A 19,630-nucleotide genomic window follows, 5' to 3' on the forward strand; every position below is an offset into this window, starting at 1 on the left:
AGTAAAAGAACTATTGAATTAATAAATAAGACTAGAAGCTGGTATTTTGAAAAAACAGATAAAATAGACAAAGTACTAGTCAATCTCATAAAAAAAAGGAAAGAAGAAAACCAAATTGACAGTACTAAAGATGAAAAAGGAGACCTCACCTATAATGAAGAGGAAATTAAGGCAATCATTAAGAACTATTGCAACCAATTATATGGCAACAACTATAACAATTTAGGAGATATGGACGAATATTTACAAAAATATAAATTGCCTAGATGAACAGCAGAAGAAATAGAATACCTAAATAATCCCATATCAGAAAAAGAAATTGAACAAGCCATCAAAGAACTCCCTAAGAAAAAATCGCCAGGGTCTCATGGATTCACAAGTGAATTCTATCAGACACTCAAAGAGCAACTAATCCCAATACTATACAAATTATTTGATATGATAAGCAAAGAAGGAGTCCTATAAAATTCCTTTAATGACACAAATATGGTACTGATCCCAAAGCCAGGTTGACCAAAAACAGAGAAAGAAAAACTATAGACCAATCTCCCTAATGAACATAGATGCAAAAATCTTAAATAGAATATTAGCAAAGAGACTCCAGCAAGTAATTAAGAAGATCATCCACCATGATCAGGTGGGATTTATACCAGGAATGCAAGGATGATTCAACATTAGGAAAACCATCCACATAATTGACCATATCAACAGTCTAACAAACAAAAATCACATGATTATCTCAATAGATGCTGAAAAAGCCTTTGACAAAATACAGCATCCATTCCTATTGAAAACATTGAAAAGTATAGGAATAGAAGGACCCTTCCTAAAATTAATAAACAGTATATACCTAAAACCATCAACAAGCATCATATGCAGTGGGGATAAATTAGAAGCCTTCCCAATAAGATCAGGAGTGAAACAAGGATGCCCATTTATCACCTCTATTATTCAACAAAGTACTAGAAACATTAGCAATAGCAATTAGAGAAGAAAAAGAAATTGAAGATATCAAAATAGGCAATGAGGGGACTAAGCTATCACTCTTTTTTTTAATTTTAAACCCTTATCTTCTGTGCATTGACTTATAGGTGGAAGATTGGTAAGGGTAGGCAATGGGGGTCAAGTGACTTGCCCAGGGTCACACAGCTGGTAAGTGTCTGAGGCCGGATTTGAACCTAGGACCTCCTATCTCTAGGCCTGGCTCTCAATCCACTGAGCTACCCAGCTGCCCCCTAAGCTATCACTCTTTGCAGATGATATGATGGTCTACTTAAAAAATCCTAGAGAATCAACTAAGAAGCTTGTAGAAATAATCAACAACTTCAGCAAAGTTGTAGGATACAAAATAAATGCACATAAATCATCAGCATTTCTATATATTTCCAACACATTAGAGCAGCAAGATGTAGAAAGAGAAACACCATTCAAAATCACCCTAGACAATATAAAATACTTGGGAATCTATCTACCAAAAGAAATACAGCAATTATACAAAAACAACTACAAAACACTTTCCAAACAAATAAAACTGGAGCTCAACAATTGGAAAGCCATTAATTGTTCATGGGTAGGACGAGCTAACATAATAAAAATGACCATTCTACCCAAATTAATTTACCTATTTATCGCCATACCTATCAAATTACCAAAAACCTTCTTTACTGAATTAGGAAAAACATAATAAATTTCATTTGGAATAACAAAAGATCAAGAATATCAAGGCAAATAATGAAAAAAATGTGAAGGAAGGGGGCCTAGCAGTACCAGATATTAAACTATACTATAAAGCAGCAGTAATCAAAATAATATGGTACTGGGTAAGAGACAGAAGGGAGGATCAGTGGAATAGACTTGGGGTTAATGACATCAGCAAGACAGTGTATGATAAACCCAAAGAGCCCAACTTTTGGGACATGAATCCACTATTTGACAAAAACTGCTGGGAAATTTGGAAAACAATATGGGAGAGATTAGATTTAGATCAATATCTCACACCTTACACCAAGATAAATTCAGAATGGGTGAATGACTTGAATATAAAGCTGGAAACTATAAATAAGTTAAGTGAACACAAAATAGTATACCTGTCAGATCTCTGGGAAAAGAAAGATTTTAAAACCAAGCAAGAGTTAGAGAAAATTACAAAATGTAAATTAAATGGTTTTGATTATATTAAGCTAAAAAGCTTTTGTAAAAACAAAAACAATGTAGTCAAAATTAGAAGGGAAACAACAAATTGGGAAAAAAATCTTTATAACAAAAAACTCTGACAGAGGTCTAATTACTCAAATATACAAGGAGTTAAATCAATTGTATAAAAAAAATCAAGCCATTCCCCAATTGAAAAATGGGCAAGAGACATGAATAGGCATTTTTCAGGTAAAGAAATCAAAAGTATCAATAAGCACATGAGAAAGTGTTCTAAATCTCTAATAATTAGAGAAATGCCAATCAAAACAACTCTGAGGTATCACCTCACACCTAGCAGATTGGCTAAAATGAAAGAAGGGGAGAGTAATGAATGTTGGAGGGGATGTGGCAAAATTGGGACATTGATGCATTGCTGGTGGAGTTGTGAACTGATCCAACCATTCTGGCTGGCAATTTGGAACTATGCTCAAAGGGCTATAAAAGAATGCCTGCCCTTTGATCCAGCCATAGTATTGCTGGGTTTGTACCCCAAAGAGATCATAGATAAACAGACTTGTACAAAAATATTTATAGCTGCGCTTTTTGTGCTGGCAAAGAACTGGAAAAGGAGGGTATGTCCTTCAATTGGGGAATGGCTGAACAAACTGTGGTATATGCTGGTGATGGAATACTATTGTGCTCAAAGGAATAATGAACTGGAGGAATTCCATGTGAATTGGAAAGACTTCCAGGAACTGATGCAGAGCAAAAGAGCAGAGCCAGAAGAACACTGTACACAGAGACTGATATACTATGGTGAAATCGAATGCAATGGACTCCTGTACCAGCAGAAAGCAATGACACAGGACAATTCTGAGGGATTTATGGTAAAGAACGCTACCCACATTCAGAGGAAGGACTGCAGGAGAGGAAACAGAGAAGATAAACAATTGCTTGAACGCATGGGCTGAGGCGGACATGATTGGGGATGTGGACTCGAAACTACCACACCAATGCAACTACCAACAATTTGGAAATAGGTCTTGAACAAGGACACAAGTTACAACCAGTGGAAATGTGCGTTGGCCATGGGTGGGGGGAGAGCGGGGGTGAAGGGGAAAGTAGGGGCATGAAACATGTAAACAGGTTAAAAATGAGTATTAATAAATGTTTAAAAGAATTAAAAATGTAATATATTGATCTTAAGAATATAGAATGTGTCTATACTTACAAAACAAGTACTTAATAGAGACTTTGTGATAACAATAACACTAGTTAGGTTAATATTTGAAGAACTCAGTAATATCAAAGGTTTTAATGATTAGTCATACACAGATACACTCACAGCGCATATACAAAAAAAAATTGGATTCCTGTTTCATCAGTTTATTAGACAAAGGCATATTAGCTTCTCTTCATCTTTTGAAATCATGTTATGCTAATATTTTCAAAAAATGGAAAGGGAAGCAAAGCTTGTGTTTTTAATATTAGCATTCTTATAATGTTATGGCAATAAGACAGAATATAAAAGCCTACTATAATTTGTTATTATGGTTTTTTTTAAGTATCACCAATATGGGCATGGAAACATAGTAGTAGATTTGAGTATGTAACAATTTATAACCAATGAAGATCTCCAAGGAAGATGAGGAATAAAATAACTCAGCAGATATGTATCATAGGACAACAATATGTGTTGGTTACATAGAAAAGAGATGATAGGTGGAAACCAAACCGTTATCCTAGCAATGTGATGACAGGAGAAAGTAAGGAAGAGTTCTAACATTTTCGATGGATACAATGTCATGAGTATGTGAGAACATAGACAAGAATTGGAGAAGATGTGCAGGCAAAGAAAGGTTGCTATTTGGATCCTTGGAGGAAACTTAAATATTGATGAGATCATAAATTTATTAGAGTATTTAAGGCACTAGAAGTTATAGGCAGTATTTCAAAAGAATTTGAACCAAACAGCATAAAATGAGGCAGATTTCCAGGCAAGATAATATTTATTAGCAGGGGCATGTAACCTGTCAATAAAAGAATCAGTGGCTTGCCTCCATTTTTGCCAAAGATCTTGAGCAAGAGAACATTTACTCCTTTATAGGTTTTGGTGATTAATGAATAAAGAGAACAGTATGGGTGACATCATGGAATGGAAAATAAAATGACTGGCTACAGAGCTAAAGCACAGAGAACAATGTGATTATTTAGAAGTTTGGTGATGGGGCTAGCAACAAACTCTCCATCCCTTCTTCTCTCATAAAACTAAGAAGTAATCATTATTAGAGTCCAGGTGTAAGATAGTGGTACAGACTTTTAGAAAGCAAACCAGACATTCTTGAAAAATAGCTTGGTTGCATGAAGATTATCAGGTACAAATATGCCACCCCCACCTCTTTTTTTTGCTCATACAGTTAACAAGGCTAGCAAATTCCTTTTGGGAAGAAAAGGTGGAATTTTACACTTAATCTGTTACAGGCTGTTGAATTCTGAACTAAATTCATAGGAAAAAAAAACCATGATCCATGCAGTTATAGAACAAAAGCAGTTATAGGACAAAATCAATTACTTTAAATAGGATCAATAAAGAAATGATTTAGAATCAATTTTAATCATCAGTAGGCAGGATAAAACTAATCTATAGATAAAACATAAGATTTCATTATAGCTGCTTAATCCTTCTGACCCTACCTTTCCCCTCCAAATATCAGATCACTTGACTAAAAGGCATTTTTTGTAATGGAGAATGCCTGCATAAATAATGTTGTCATATCCCTTCATCAATTATTTTAATTCACTCTGTTTTCATTTAAAAATTAGACTAAAATAATTTCTTTTTAACTCTTATCTTCTGTCTTAGAATCAATACTAAGTATTAGTTCTAAGGCAGAAGAGTGGTAAGGGCTAGGCAATGTGACTTGCTGAGGGTAAGACAGCTAGGAAGTGTCTGAGGTCAGATTTGAATCCGTCTGTAGGCCTGGCTCCCAATCTATTGAGCCACTCAGCTGGCCTTAAAACAAATCTTTAAGGAAGATATATTCTATAAAAAGCCATCCAGATTGAATACCTCAAAGGCTCTTCCTGGGTCACTGCATACTGAACACCTCAGACCCTTAGAACTCTATTTGCTTTTGAATTCACTTACAAGATGATATATAATGCTTTAAAAAAATTTTACATCGCATACTTGGAAGTTGCTCAAGGTTAGGGACAATGTGTATTTAAAATAAATTTTCTCTACTGAATATATCCTTTTTTTTGGCTTTTTTCATAGATCTATGATCTCCTTGGTAAAGGTACTTTCCCATTAATGGTGTTGGCAACCATCCCCTCAGTGCTTTTTCATTTCGTGTATCTTATCCATTTATTTTTATAAAATTTCCATAGAAGGGCTAGTAGACATAATAGAAAGAGTATAAGAGTTGTAATCAAAAGACTTAAGAGCAAATATCAACCTTGTGCAAAGCACTTATGCTTTCTAGACATAAAATTTCTTATCTATATAGTGAAGAGTTTACACTAGATGATATATATCCAAGGATTCTTCCAATTATGATCATGTAACACCCAAGAAACTGCAGAAGTCTTCCTGATAGATTTAACACCATGAGGATACCAATGAAATATCCAGGATATCTGTCTCACATTCCTTTCTACATGACATCCCTCCTATTCTGGTCATGAATGTTCACTTACATAATTAATTTTAGGCTAATTTTCTAATTTTAAATAATTTAATTAATACCTCTAAATAAATAAATAAATAAATAAATAAACATTTATTAAGCACCTAATATTGGAGGGGATGAGGCAAAATTGGGTTGTTTAATGCATTGCTGATGGATTTGTGGATTGATTCAACCATTCCAGAAGGCAATTTGGAACTATGCCCAAAGGGTTTCAAAAGACTGCTGCCCTTTGATCCAGCCATACCACTGCTGGGTTTGCACCCCAAAGAAATAATAAGGAAAAATATTTGTACAAAAATATTCAGTCATGCTCTTTGTGGTGGCAAGAAATTGGAAAATGAAGGGGTGTCCCTTCAATTGGGGAATGGCTGAAAAAGTTGTGGTTTCAATTGCTGAAAGTAATGATGAACTGGAGGATTTCTATGTGAACTGGAAAAACCTCCAGTAATTGATGCAGAAGGAAAGGAGCAGAACCAGAAGAACATTGTACATAGAGACTGATATAATATGGCATAATCAAATGTAACAGAATTTTCTACTAGCAGCAGTGCAATGAACCAAGACAATCCAGAGAAGTTTATGAGAAAGAACACTATCCGCATTCAGAGAAAAAACAGGGAACAGAAATGCAGAAGAAAAACATATGATTGATCACATGGTTCAATGGGGATACGATTGGAGTTTGGATGTTAAAAGATCCCTCTACTGCAAATATGAATAACATGGAAATAAGTTTTGAACAATGATACATATATAGCCCAGTGGAATTGCTTGTTAGTGCCGGGAGCTGGGAGAGAAGAGGGGTGAAAAAATCATGAATCATGTAACCATGGAAAAATATTCTGAATAAATAAATAAATAAAATTTTAAAATTAAGCACCTATTATGTACCAGGGGCTCTATTAGGTGATAGGAATTTAAAGATGAGAGTAAAATTGTCATTCTATTCATGAAGTTCCTATTAAATTAAAAGACACAAGATGTGCATATGTTAAGTATTGCAGAATAAATACAACATAATGAAGTTCACAGTAGTAAATGAGGAACAGTAATAGTATTGTGGGGAATCAGGAAAGGTGTCCAAAAGAAGGTGATGCGTCAGCTATGTCTCAAAGAAAATGAAGACACTAAGAGTTGGAGATGAAAAGGAGGAGCATTCCAGACATAGGAAACAGGCAATGTGAAGGCAAAGAGAAAGTAAAAGTGTTGAACATGAGAAATATTAAGGCTACTTTGGTTAGACTATAAAATACAGGGAAGAGAGTTATGTATAGTAAATGAGATTGAAAGGTAGGCTGAGGCATTAAGTAGTTCAGTGGATTAAGAGCCAGACCTATAGACATCTCAGACACCCTAGGAGGTTCATATAATCCCTGGGCAGGCCACTTAAATCTCACTGCCTAGCCCATATTGCTCCTGCTGTGGAATCAGTACTTTTTAGATTCTAAAACACAAGTTAAGGGTTTCAGAAAAAAATATAATAATCATAGTTTCAGGTTAAATTGTGAAGAGCTTTAAAAACAAGAGAGGGTTTTACCTTTTCTAATAGAAGTAACAGGGAATTATAAGAGTCAATTTAGTAAAGGAGTAACCTGTTCAGATCAGAACCAAGGAAAATTATTTTGTAAGCTGTAAGTAGGATTAGGAAAGCATTTCAATAGGAGAGGTGAGAAGTCAGTCACCAACAACTCTCTTCCTTCCCTTCTCCCCACACCCCAAATAAAACTCTTACAGCAAAGAAATATTCTTACGCAATATAAAACAACAACATTTTTGTCATATCTAATCACATCTGCCTCATTCAGCTCTTATGGCCCATCCTATCTCTGACAAGATACATATGCTTCTCTGTCAATCACCTGGAGATATGTTTGAACACTATTTGATGGTACTTCTTACATAGAGGTGATCACTACTGAAATCTGCTTAAACTCATTATTAGCTTATAACCTAAATTTGATTTTGTCTTGCCACATCTCTGGTGAGAAGAGTAAGTGTCCACTGGTCTGGGTTCTTTCAGGCTCCTCATGATTGGTTAAACTTTTCTAAAAATAAATGGCAATACGGTCTGTTATTTTTACTTTTGTTAATCTTTTTTCTAAGCCATTCAATTTAGGCATGTTATACCACCTTCACCTTATTTTTATGCTTTATGATTATTTAACATTTTCTTATATTTTAATCCTAATCCAGGCTTTAAAGAAATTCATTTATTAAGTAGCAAATAACACACAGATATCCAACACAGATACACAAATCATCACTTGTGGTCTAAGCCTGATTTGGCAAATGTATTACAAAAAAATTTTTGTCACCTGTTTCGAGTTTTAAATCCTGTCTAAAGTCCTATTCTAATAACCATCTGGTAATCAACATGCAGCAAAATGATCAAAAGTTAACATAATAATGAGAAGAATCACAGGAAGGAACTGAACAATCACAAACTAAATAGCCAGAAGAAGCTACATGCTAGTTTGCAGTTTTATTTTTGTTGTGAAAGACAGAATAGCAGAATGAGAAAAAAAGAGACTAGTCATTAGTACATAAGGGGACTAACTTCAGTTTTGTTCCTGACCATCTGATTGAACTTAGACAAGACAGAAGCTTTCTGTGTCTCCATTTTCTCATGTGGATAATGGGCATAATTATAATAACCCTTCTTTTCCCTCTTCATTCTTTGTAATGGTAAACTGTCTATAAGAATAATAGGCATAGCACTGTGTGCTATATAAATCAAAACCATTAGTTTCATTCATTCATTCCCTTACCTGAGCTGCTGCAATAAGATGGGTCAACAAGCCGTCCATTTTTATCAGAGCAAACTATGGCTTGTAGGCGCACCCCTTTTCCACAGGTTTTAGTGTCTCCACGCAACCTCAGGCCTCTCTGAGACTCCTTTTTACCCTCTGGAAGAATGCACTCAGACCAGTTGCCATGGGGCTGGGAGGTGAACACTTCACAGGGACAGGCTTCAGTTTCCACAAGAGGATAAACTTCAGCATTCTGGCATTTTTCCTTCTTTCTGCTCTTTCCTATTACAATAAAAGACATGTTAATGTCACAGTTGATGCTTTTGTTAAAGGATGATCACATTGCTTGTACTTAAGGGCATTTAGTGAATTAAAACTGTATTTTAATTTAATATCAAATAATCTTCATTTTAAATACAAATTATTTCCCTACGAAAGCCTGCCCCAATCACTTTCCTCCCTTCCTCCCTTCCTCCCTTTCTCTGTCTCTCTCTTTTCTCTGCATCTATTTACCTTTCTCTGTGTGTCTATCTTTCTCTCTCCATGTCTGTAAAGTCTGTGACATCAGAACCATCTCCAAGGGGAACTCTTTTTTTCCCTCTGATCTAACATTCTTTATTATAGGAATGAGTTTTCTCAGTAAAGGAAGGAAGAGGGATGTATTTGATAAAGACAGTGATGGAAAGAAAATATATTAATAATTTTTTAAAGAAAAAAAAGAAGCAGCATCTCCTAGGGCAACTAAAGTACTTAAGGGAATTCAAAAAATTGTCTTATGTTGGAGAATGGCACTAAAATGCACTAAGCCCTTAAAACAAGTCTGCTATAGTAATTGTACTGCTAAGAAATTCTTGGTAACTTTATGTAATATCATTTTCCCCATAATTAGCTGATGAAAACAAATTGATTACTTTGTCTCTATTCCCCTTGCAATCAATGGTTGCCAAGGAGATCCACAGAATGGTCAACTAAGCAGTAACCTTTTTTGTTTTTAATGACTGTAAAGCAGAATTAAATAGATATACTACAAAAAATATAAAATGCAAAAAATATAAAAATAATCATCCATAATTGTGTAGAGCCTATCGTGATTAGAAGTAACATCTTGCATTTTGAAGGATATTTGCTAAATAAGTTATTTGGATTTTTTTTTGGCTCATTTTTCTCCCACTGTCATATTCTTCTCTCACTTCCAACACTGGTCCTTTATAGCTGGAATCCATTATAGCAGATTAAATCATCTTGGCTGTAAAGAGTGGCAAGCATGGATGTTGTTTAGTAAATTCCAGATTGGAATGGATATTGATGATGTTTTAATGCCAACAGCATTTTACCAGAGTTGAAAATAAATCTTCGCTTTCCTAATTTAGTGTTCTCTTTCTCATTGGGTATTTTAATAGAATTAGAGGGTTGTTTTCACTTGCATATAGCAAAAGAAAGTGCTTGGATGTTTTCAAGGATTTTGGGGGGTTGAAGTTGACAAATGAGTTCACCATTTTTCTATCAGTACCATGTCTATTAGTCTGTGATATCATAGAGAAAACAAGGTGCTGAGCACAAAGTATAGAGTGACAGTCACTAATTAAGCTATGCAAATAAATGTCACAACTCTACAGGACTCAAGTTTCCTTATCTATTAAGTGGTGGAAGAGGTTGGAAAGGTGTGGGGATGTTGTAAATGATTTTTGTTGTTCATTCATTTCAGTTGTGTCTGACTCTTTGTAACCCAGTTTGGAGTTTTCTTGGCATAGATATTGATGTGGTTTGCCATTTGCTTTTCCAGATTATTTAACAGATGAGGAAACTAAGGCAAACAGAGTTAAGTGGCTTGACCAGAAACTCAAAAGATGAGTTTTCCTGACTACAGGCCCAGAACTTTATCCACTGTGACACCCTGATGAGAGATTAGCCAATTAGCATTTCTATGTGCTTATTGGAAGTAGAGTATGTATATTATGCTAACCTTTAATTTTGGAGTTTTCAATTTCAATAATCCCTTGACTTTGTAAAATATCTACATATATATATATATGTATATATTTTTTTTCATTGAAAAAGTCATTGATATATGCGATATTTCTTTAATTGGTGGCTTCATGGAATGTGATGATGCTCATGGCCACTAATTGCAACTGGAAATTGAAGAGCAAAGTATAATACTACCCTCTACCTTGATGTCTCATTAAATCCTCAATCCAAACTTTGAATAAAGTTAAGTCCCATTAAGTCTTTTATTATTTAACTTTGTTTTCCTCTAGTGACAAGTGAATGAATTAAATAGGATCATTAACCCTAATATAAATGGTCAAAATACTTTAAAGGACAGCTTTAAGGCATACTGAAAATGTAATGTTCCATTAGCAACAGAATTCAGTGAATAGAGTAGATAGATTTTGATGCTATTTTTTTTTGCTTCTATTTGAAAAAAAACTGAACCATAGTTTCATATTTGCAACTCAATGTTTAAGCCAGAGGCCATTTGGGGATTGTGGGACTGCACAGGTCCACCATAAAGAAGCTCACTAGAATGTCCACTAGAATAATGAATGAATCATGAGTTGTTTCATGAGTATTGGAAAGTAGATTCCATCTGATTTGATGATGATAGCAGATAGATGTTAAAAGCTATTTTAATCACCTACTACATTATGACTTACCATCACATGATGGCAAACAGTAGGAAAGAGAAAATCTAGTCCCAAATAGAGATATTCACATTGTTTGAAACTTCCCTTTATATATTAGTTCCAACTCACTTATAGTAAACACAGGTTTGTAATATTAAAGCAATTAGCTGAAAAGTGGAAAAAAATTAAAACCAATGAGTTGATTTACCTACTAAGATACTAAATTATTAGTTTGATATTTTTTCCTTTGGCAACTAATTTGTCCCCTTTCACACCATCATTTATACATGTGAATTAATGATTTGTTTTGTCATACTACAGATTCACTGTAATATCAAGCAACTTGTTATAGACCTTCAAGTTAATAATTTATAAAAGAAATTCTAAATTTGCTTAGAATCCAAAATAAAAGAACCTTTTAGACTGAGTAATGCTTGTTTTAAATGGTTCTGAAAATGAACAACTCCAATATTTACATAAAAAGCATATTGCATAAATTCAAATTCATTAAAGTTTTACAAACCCTACAGCCCACCATATTCAGAATAAAAATGAAGAAATCTCATAGGACTTCACATTTTTCCCACTTTCCATGTTCAGATATAAAATGGAAATCATCAAGACAGATGAACTAATTGCCAATTAATACAAACTTCTCCCTTTAAAAGAAAATACCTTCTTATCTTAGAGGGTCTTGGAGGATTAGTGTTGTTTAAAATTTAATAATATTTATATATACATGTATCAATTGTTTATGTGCCATTTGTGTGTGAAGGTGAACAAATGTTTTAAAGTGCCCAGTAACTTCTTAATATTTATGTACTCCAAGTCCTATCAAATAATTTAGAAGTATTACGCTTTCAAAAAATTTAGAACACTTATGGGAACATATGAAATAGTGAAAAGTCAACAAAAATGTCTGTCCATCAAATTGGCAGAAATATCAGTGGTGGTTTTATTCAATAAATATAATAAACTCTTACATAATATCATATATCATATTACAGATTTAGAGCTAGGAGAGACACTATATCATCTGACTCAATGTTCTCATTTGGAAGATGAGGAGATAAATAGGGACTCACAAACCTCAAAGATAAGTATTTTTGAAAACTGTACAACATGTTCCAAAATTCAGTTGGCTAATTTAATTGCAGAAAGTTACCAAGATTTGAGCTTGTGATATGCTTTGAAATTGTGTATATGAAGAAAAAGTTACCAAATTGAGGCTACTAACATTATAATAGTGCATATGTTGTTAAACGATAATGTTTAATGCTTCCAGTTATGTTCAGTTTTCTTCTTCTTTGGCTATTTGTTACATTTCTTATAATTCTTAGATCTCAAATTATGACTACCCTGAGAGGGGAATACTAAGATAATCTAAAAAGAAAACAAAAAATTCTCTTAGTACAAGATCACTGTTGAAAAAAATTCCATTTTAGCATGGTAGACTCCTGAAGGAACTTCCCAAGTAGATGCCAAAATAAATCAGATATCTTACAGTGGTACAGAATTTCTTCAAACACTATTTCATTATCTGACATTCAAATATGAGAATCAGACCCTACCTGTCAGCTGTCGGCGGCGGGTCCTCACTGTGTCACAATCTGTTGAGCATGGGGTGAATTTTGACCAAGGGGTGAACATGCAGTCATCTCGGCAGGCAACATGACATTCTTGCACAAGGGGAGGCATGTCCCCTGCCCACTTAAGGCAGTCAATCATTTCTGCAGACTGGTTATCATCAGAGAGACATGTGATATCTAAAATTTTAAAAAGTGTCAGATTATTAATTCAATTTAATATTACAAACATTTATTAAGTGGTGTGACTTGTCCACAGGGAGTGCAGTCAGGAAAACCAGCATTCAACTACTGCCCTGAATAGTTTTGATCTCTGTAACTTCTGCTAATTCACTAAATTTCCCAAAATCTTAGTTTCTGAATCTGTAAATTGAGGCTAACAAAAAAAATTCTAATATTTACATGACATGTACATGAGACTCAAATAAAATAATATAATGTAATAAATAATATAATAGTAATAATAATAATAATAGATGTAAAATTACTTTGCAACTTGAAAGAGCTACTAAATAAATACCAGTTAGTAACATTCCTGAACACCTATTACATACAAGTATTGTTATATATGAATGCACAAAGATAATAATGAACCAGGCCTTGTGTATGAAGTGTTTATTAGGAAGATATACTAGGATAAGTAAATAAAATTTCAGAGAGAGGGAATATTAACAACTGATGTGATCAGCAAAGACTTCTGAATGGAGATAAGCACATGAGATGAGGTTTGAACTTAGCTAAGGATTCTGAGAGGCAGAAGAAAAGCAAAAGCTCATTACAGATACAGAGGCAGAGAGAGCCAAAATGGAGATGTTGGATAACCTATTACCAAATCAACCAATGAAATGTTACTCTTATTACTAGTATAGGTAGGAAATCTCACAAAAAATCACAAAAATTAAATGCCAAATACCAACTTAATTGCCCACTACCCCAGTGCTTGGTTGCAGATCCAGAGTAGAGTGAGAAGGGGCATCCTCAGAACCCCTGGGTAGAATGTGGAAAATCTGGAAAGCATGGACTCACTTCTAATAACTAAGATAGCGCCTGAACAAAGAGGAGGTTGCAGTTTTGCTGCTCTGAGCCAAGAACTTTCCAGGTAGCTGATAGGGGCTGATTCCAGCAATAGTCTATTCTTGTACAGACCCAAACTCAGGTCAGGAATTTACAGAAGGCAGTCTAGGCAGGAAGCAATCTCACTTTGTTCGGGATCAGAATCCTTTGAGTACACTGAAAGCTGGATCCCTAGTCTGTCCCTGAAATCCTGGAATAGCATCACACTCAGTAACTCAAGAAAGGAGCAATAATTCAAGAAGGACCAACCTGAGTCTTTCCTCAAGAAATGAGCCAAAGTTCATCCCTAACATCAAATATAAAGTCAGGAAGTAGGCTGGAAGAATAGGCAAATAGAAAAGAACTTTACAACAATGAGTTATTGTGGTGAGAGGGATGCTCAATACACAAACTCAGAAGAAAATGACTCCAGAACATTTATATGCATTGCTTTGGAAAAAACAGTTTAAGTACAAACTCAACTAGTCTGTGAGGAGGAGATGAAGAAAGAGTTAAAATGCTTATATTATAGATGGAATGAGAGTACTTAAGGGGTAAAAAAAAGAGAAAAAATGAGAACTAGAGAAGAAAGAAGTAGAAAGGTAATTAACAGCTTGTTACCAGAGTTTCAAACCCTTGTCCAAACTATGAATGCCTAGAAAATTGGAATGGATTAAATGTATGCTAATGACTCTATGAGACAAGGTCAAAGTGCTAAAAAATGTAAGAAAATGAGTAAAATCTCATATCAAAAACAACCAACCTGGAAAACAGAGAGGGGGGAAAATTTAAGAATAACTGCCATGACTAAAACAAAAAAGAGACTAGACATTATATTTTAAGATACTGTAAAAAAAATTGCCAAGATATCTTAGAACCAAAGAGCAAAATAGAAATATAAAAAATCCACGTTTTCTACTCAAAATGAAAATTTCCCAGATTTCCAGCTATTTGGTGCTTGTCCACATCCTACAATGAGTTCAAAAGAAGGGAGACACCTAATATACTAGGGTTCTTTCTCATATTGGTATTATATGGTACTCAATGAGCTTGCAAGTTTTTTGCTCATTATCCATTTATCTTATTGAATCACCCATATTTTTTCTGAAACATATATTTTAATACTATTATATTTTTCCTTAATTGTTTTTACTTTTACTTTTTAGTTTTAATATACATTAATATTTTTAATAATCATTAAAATGTTTGTGTTTTGAATTTTTCCCATCCTTTCTGTCCTAGTTCATTCACTCTTTACCTTTTTCTTCCTCTTCCATGTGATAGTAAACAGTCCAAAACAGATTTTACATATACAATCAGATCATGCATTTTAATAACATCATTAATGACATCTTTTATGCATAATTCTGCATCTGTAGCCTTTGTAGGCCTATCATCTACATTTTCATTGCCATTCCAGTGATCTCAATCTTCAATTCTTCAGAGATTGTGGTGCCTCAGGATTTGTAGTTTTATCACAGTGATAGAAGATTATTAATATTAAAAAGATGAATGTTTTAGCTTGAAGCTTGGGATTTTAAAAAAAAACACAAGAAGCAACCAAATAAAAACCCAACAATACCATTGTCTATTCATCTAATGTTCAGTTTTGTGTTCAGGTCATTACACATTTGCAAAAACTTTCCAAGACACATGTGCTGAGAGACATGATCAACAGATTTCCAACCAGTTGCATATCACTCTTCACCTCTGCCACATGATATTCCTAACTCCTTTTAAAGCTTAAGTTTAAGTATTTTCTCTTATTTGTGATTTTTCCTCATACCGACATTAAAGCATTTTGCATACATTCTATAAAAACTTATCTTTGTAAATGTTTTCCCTTCAGTTAAATGTAAGATCCATGAAACCAGAATTGTTTTTTTTTTAATTGTAACTTCAGCTTTTTTATAGCAACATAGTAGATACCTAACAAATACTTGCTGAATTTTTAAATTGATGTTGTTCATGTACTAAGTTTTCCCCATGGATTTATTTCAATCAAACACTTTTGAGTGATTATTAATCTCATAAAAAAGGATCTGTTCTGCTCTAGGTCATGTTGTAATGAGCTCCAAGTCAAAAATAAAAAAGGATCAAATGTTTCACACCAAATGTAAAGGCTCTTTCTTTGAATGAACTTTACTTTTTGCCTTAGCAATGCGCAAAGATTGGAAAATCTTTTTTTTTTTGTCTTTGTTTTCTAATACTCCTTTCAAGCAAGTCCTATAATTCTGGTTTTGTAAAATTCTGTCTACCAACTTCTTGAATCATAAAACACCTCCTGCAACTCTGTCTACAACTTGTATGAATTCCTAACTTTGAATTCATTTCTCAATAGCAGGGGCAAAACCCTTTAATATAAATGCAGATCCCTGTTTTATGTTAAGCTTGACTGATATTAATAATTAGAGGATCATTAAAGAAGGTTATATTTATTTTATCTTTCAAGGAAGAGTGGATACTTCTGACATATACATGGTAAAAAACTTATCTTTACCGAATCAAATTTTTAACCATATAATCAACCAACAGTAATCATAATAAGATTTTCTATCTATAGAATTTTCAGATGTATGATATTATGTGATAGTAAAGATGGATGAAAGCATACATCCCTTCTAATATATCCATCAAGCCTGAGATACTTCTGGAGATTATTTGCTTAAAATTTTATGTGGATGAGAAAGTAAACATTTATTTCAGTATATGTTTTCTTCGTTTTATTGTTTGAGGGAAAAATTCTCAACTTTTTTTTCCTTGACATATCTTTTGAATCATCCCTTAACTTAGTCAGTCACACCTGTGTGTACCACAAATTGGGCTTCCTTCTGCATGGTGATCCTTTATATGTAATTTGAGTCTATTGAGTAATCTAGAGAACGAATTAGAATAACTAACTCAATGTTAGCTGTGATCACCTTTATATTAGTATTAGATTATAGTGTATTTAATAATGGAAAGATTATGGCAAAAGTATTGTCCAAACATTATTGCCTAAAAAGGTTTAAAAAACATATTTATTCACATGGAATCTATTCTTTATCTTTTCTTCATTTATTTTATAGTGTTGGGAAGGGTCCATGGGAACTACTATTACAAAAAGTTTATCTTTTTAATGATTTGCTCCTCACTTTGTCCTACATCTTCAACAATCAGGTAGTAAATGAGATAACAATGAAAATGTTGGAATGAAAGCATAACAATAAGTAATATTTGTAAAGCATTTTTCCAGTTTTAAAAGCATTTTCTTCCTAACAATAATTTTTATAATATTATCATTATTATGCTACAACAGGATATATTTCAGAGCCTAAATGGGAGATCCCTCTCATTTGCCCATAATATTTACTACTCTGAAATACAAGTTTATTTTGATCATACGTAAGAGTAGTTACCACCTGAATATACTTTTCAACATTCTGAAAATCTGAAGAATTTCAAAATCTTTCTTATTGTCCTTGGGAACAAACCATTAATAGTGATGTCATAATGGGTAAAAATGTAATGTTTGTCAATTTGAGCATTTATTTGCTGTTTATCAGGTTAATTTTTTTAAAACCATTTTTTCTATCCATTGTCACTGTTTGGTGATAAAAATGCTTGAGAATATCAGCTTTGCTTTATTTTTCATTATTAAAATTACTATAAAATGCTGCAAAAAAATCAAAGTACTTGACCCATAGTTGCTTTCAAAAAAATATTGTTTTAATTGAAAGCTTACATAACCTAGAGTCAATTAGGAGAATTTATTGTGCCATATTTAAACTTTTCCATAATAATAATGTGAAGGACATAAGATAGGTAATTTTAATAAAAAATTTAATTAAATACACCATTAGAACCTTTAGAAAAAATGACCTTATTTTTTTTAAAAGTAGTGCTCATAGATTAGAAAACATTTTTTGATATTTATTTCCTACTATTTCTATAGAACAAGGTTAGTAATTACATTCTAGATAATAAACTCATGTAAAAAACTTTTAATGAATAACTTACTTTATTGTCAAGATCTACGAACTATTATCAGCATAATTAGTATGACCCTGGAAGTTTCTAACTGAACTTTTTAATTCATTTCATTTCAATTCAAGATTATACAGTAAAATCCTGTTTATATACAAAAATGGAGAAATTTTACAGTATAGGTTATTTGGAAACAAAGGGTAACTCATCATTTATATTTGCTTTGGAATAGTCTGACTGTGGAGCATGTAGAGACATAGGTGTATACCCACAGAGGATATGAAGACTTTTTCTTCCTGTTGTAACTGTCCAGGGCAAGGACAGGAAGGGAAAGAATGGTTTTTATCGTGTCCAGGAAGCCACATTTCTATCACCATTAATCCAAAGAGATATATGAACATTGTATATCCTACATTGCTTTCATTTCATTTCCCATTTTTTTCCTTTACCACTCTTACTTGATTTTAAAAATCATTTTTATTCTTTTTAAATCTCTTTCTTTAGCTCATATAGGAATTCTTGTCAGACTTGTATCTAATCTATATTTTTCTTTGAAGTTTTTCTTACAGATGTTTTCAAGTCATTTTCTTCTTTTGAGTTTGATTCTTAAACTTCCTGGTCACCTTACAAGGTTTTGTGGTCAGGTTCTTTTTTTCATTTGTTTGTAAATTTTTCCTAGCCTATTTCTTTGGACTTTATGTCATGAGTTTGCATCAGCTCACCTCTGAGGTACATAGTCTGAACTTCTGTAGTTTAATATGGGAGCTTGTAAGTTTTCCATTTTCCAAGATATAATGAATCAGAGAGAGGTATGCCCTCCAACTCTTCATTCTAGTTCTCATTCAGGTAGGGTTGCTGCTTTTTCTTCACTCTGACTGCTCTTTCCCAACCTAGAATTATGACCTTGAAATAAGTAATAAGTGAAGGTCCTGCCAAAGGCCATCAGATCCTACTGAGAGTACTAGCACAGGAGTCATCCGGAATTTTTTTCTGTCTAAGTTTTGAATCACCTTTCTGTCTCTGTGAATTAGTATGTCTGGCATTTTTACTGTTGGAGATGCTGAACTCCAAGGCCCACTGGTAGAGCTTTCTCTAAAACCTGTGGTATGCTCTCACCTAGTCATACTCCAGTATTTACAGATCTTTAAGTTGTCATTACTTGGAATAAGCCCTCACTCTGACTTTTCCATGGATTTTACACTCAGGATTTCACCTGGAATTTTCTGTGGCCATTTTATAGGACAGGTTTTGGGAGAAGTTTGATAATTATGACACTTTGTTCCACCATCTTTATACTCTCATTATGTACTCAAAAATCTTATTATAATATATCTGCAAGTCAGTCTTTCTTCTAGCCAATAGTCACTTCTCAATAGCCACTCCCAAGTCAACAAGCATTTATTAAGCAACTACTATGTGTCAGGTAATATATTCCCAAAGAGTAAGTAAGAGTTGACTGTGACTGACTCTCTCTATAATAATAAATTTTATCCAACCAAAATATTTTTCAGGTTTCCAAAAGTTTAAGATGCTAATTTCTTTAGACAAAATCAAGTTGATATAACTGTTAACATGAAATAATGACCCAAAACTCTTTATTTGCAACGTCCTATTATATGAGTCATTTAATTAAGCACTCTTTGAAATCTGCTAGTTCCTTTGTAATTTTGAAACTAGTTAAGAAAACAACAACAAACTATAGAAGTAAAACAAGAAGAAAATATATGCAGATGGAGTGGGTTGATAATTAGAGCTCAACCCAATTTGAAGGTCCCTACCCCTGTCTAGAATCTTATAGGCAGATTATATATATATATATATGT

General features: G+C 33.4%; 1 protein-coding gene across 1 annotated transcript in view; it reads right to left on the minus strand.

The window, feature by feature from the left end:
* The window catches only part of THSD7B (thrombospondin type 1 domain containing 7B), a 932,487-nt gene that overhangs the window by 319,726 nt on the left and 593,131 nt on the right, over positions 1-19,630 (minus strand). Inside the window, exons 12-13 of the mRNA XM_044666609.1 lie at positions 12,774-12,968; positions 8,594-8,857 (exon numbers count right to left, since the gene is read on the minus strand). Of these exons, the coding sequence (XP_044522544.1) occupies positions 8,594-8,857; positions 12,774-12,968 (459 nt within the window). The remainder of the gene's footprint in view (positions 1-8,593; positions 8,858-12,773; positions 12,969-19,630) is intronic.

The sequence above is a fragment of the Gracilinanus agilis genome, chromosome 3, assembly GCF_016433145.1.
Source record: "Gracilinanus agilis isolate LMUSP501 chromosome 3, AgileGrace, whole genome shotgun sequence".
Classification (NCBI taxonomy): Eukaryota; Metazoa; Chordata; class Mammalia; order Didelphimorphia; family Didelphidae; genus Gracilinanus; species Gracilinanus agilis.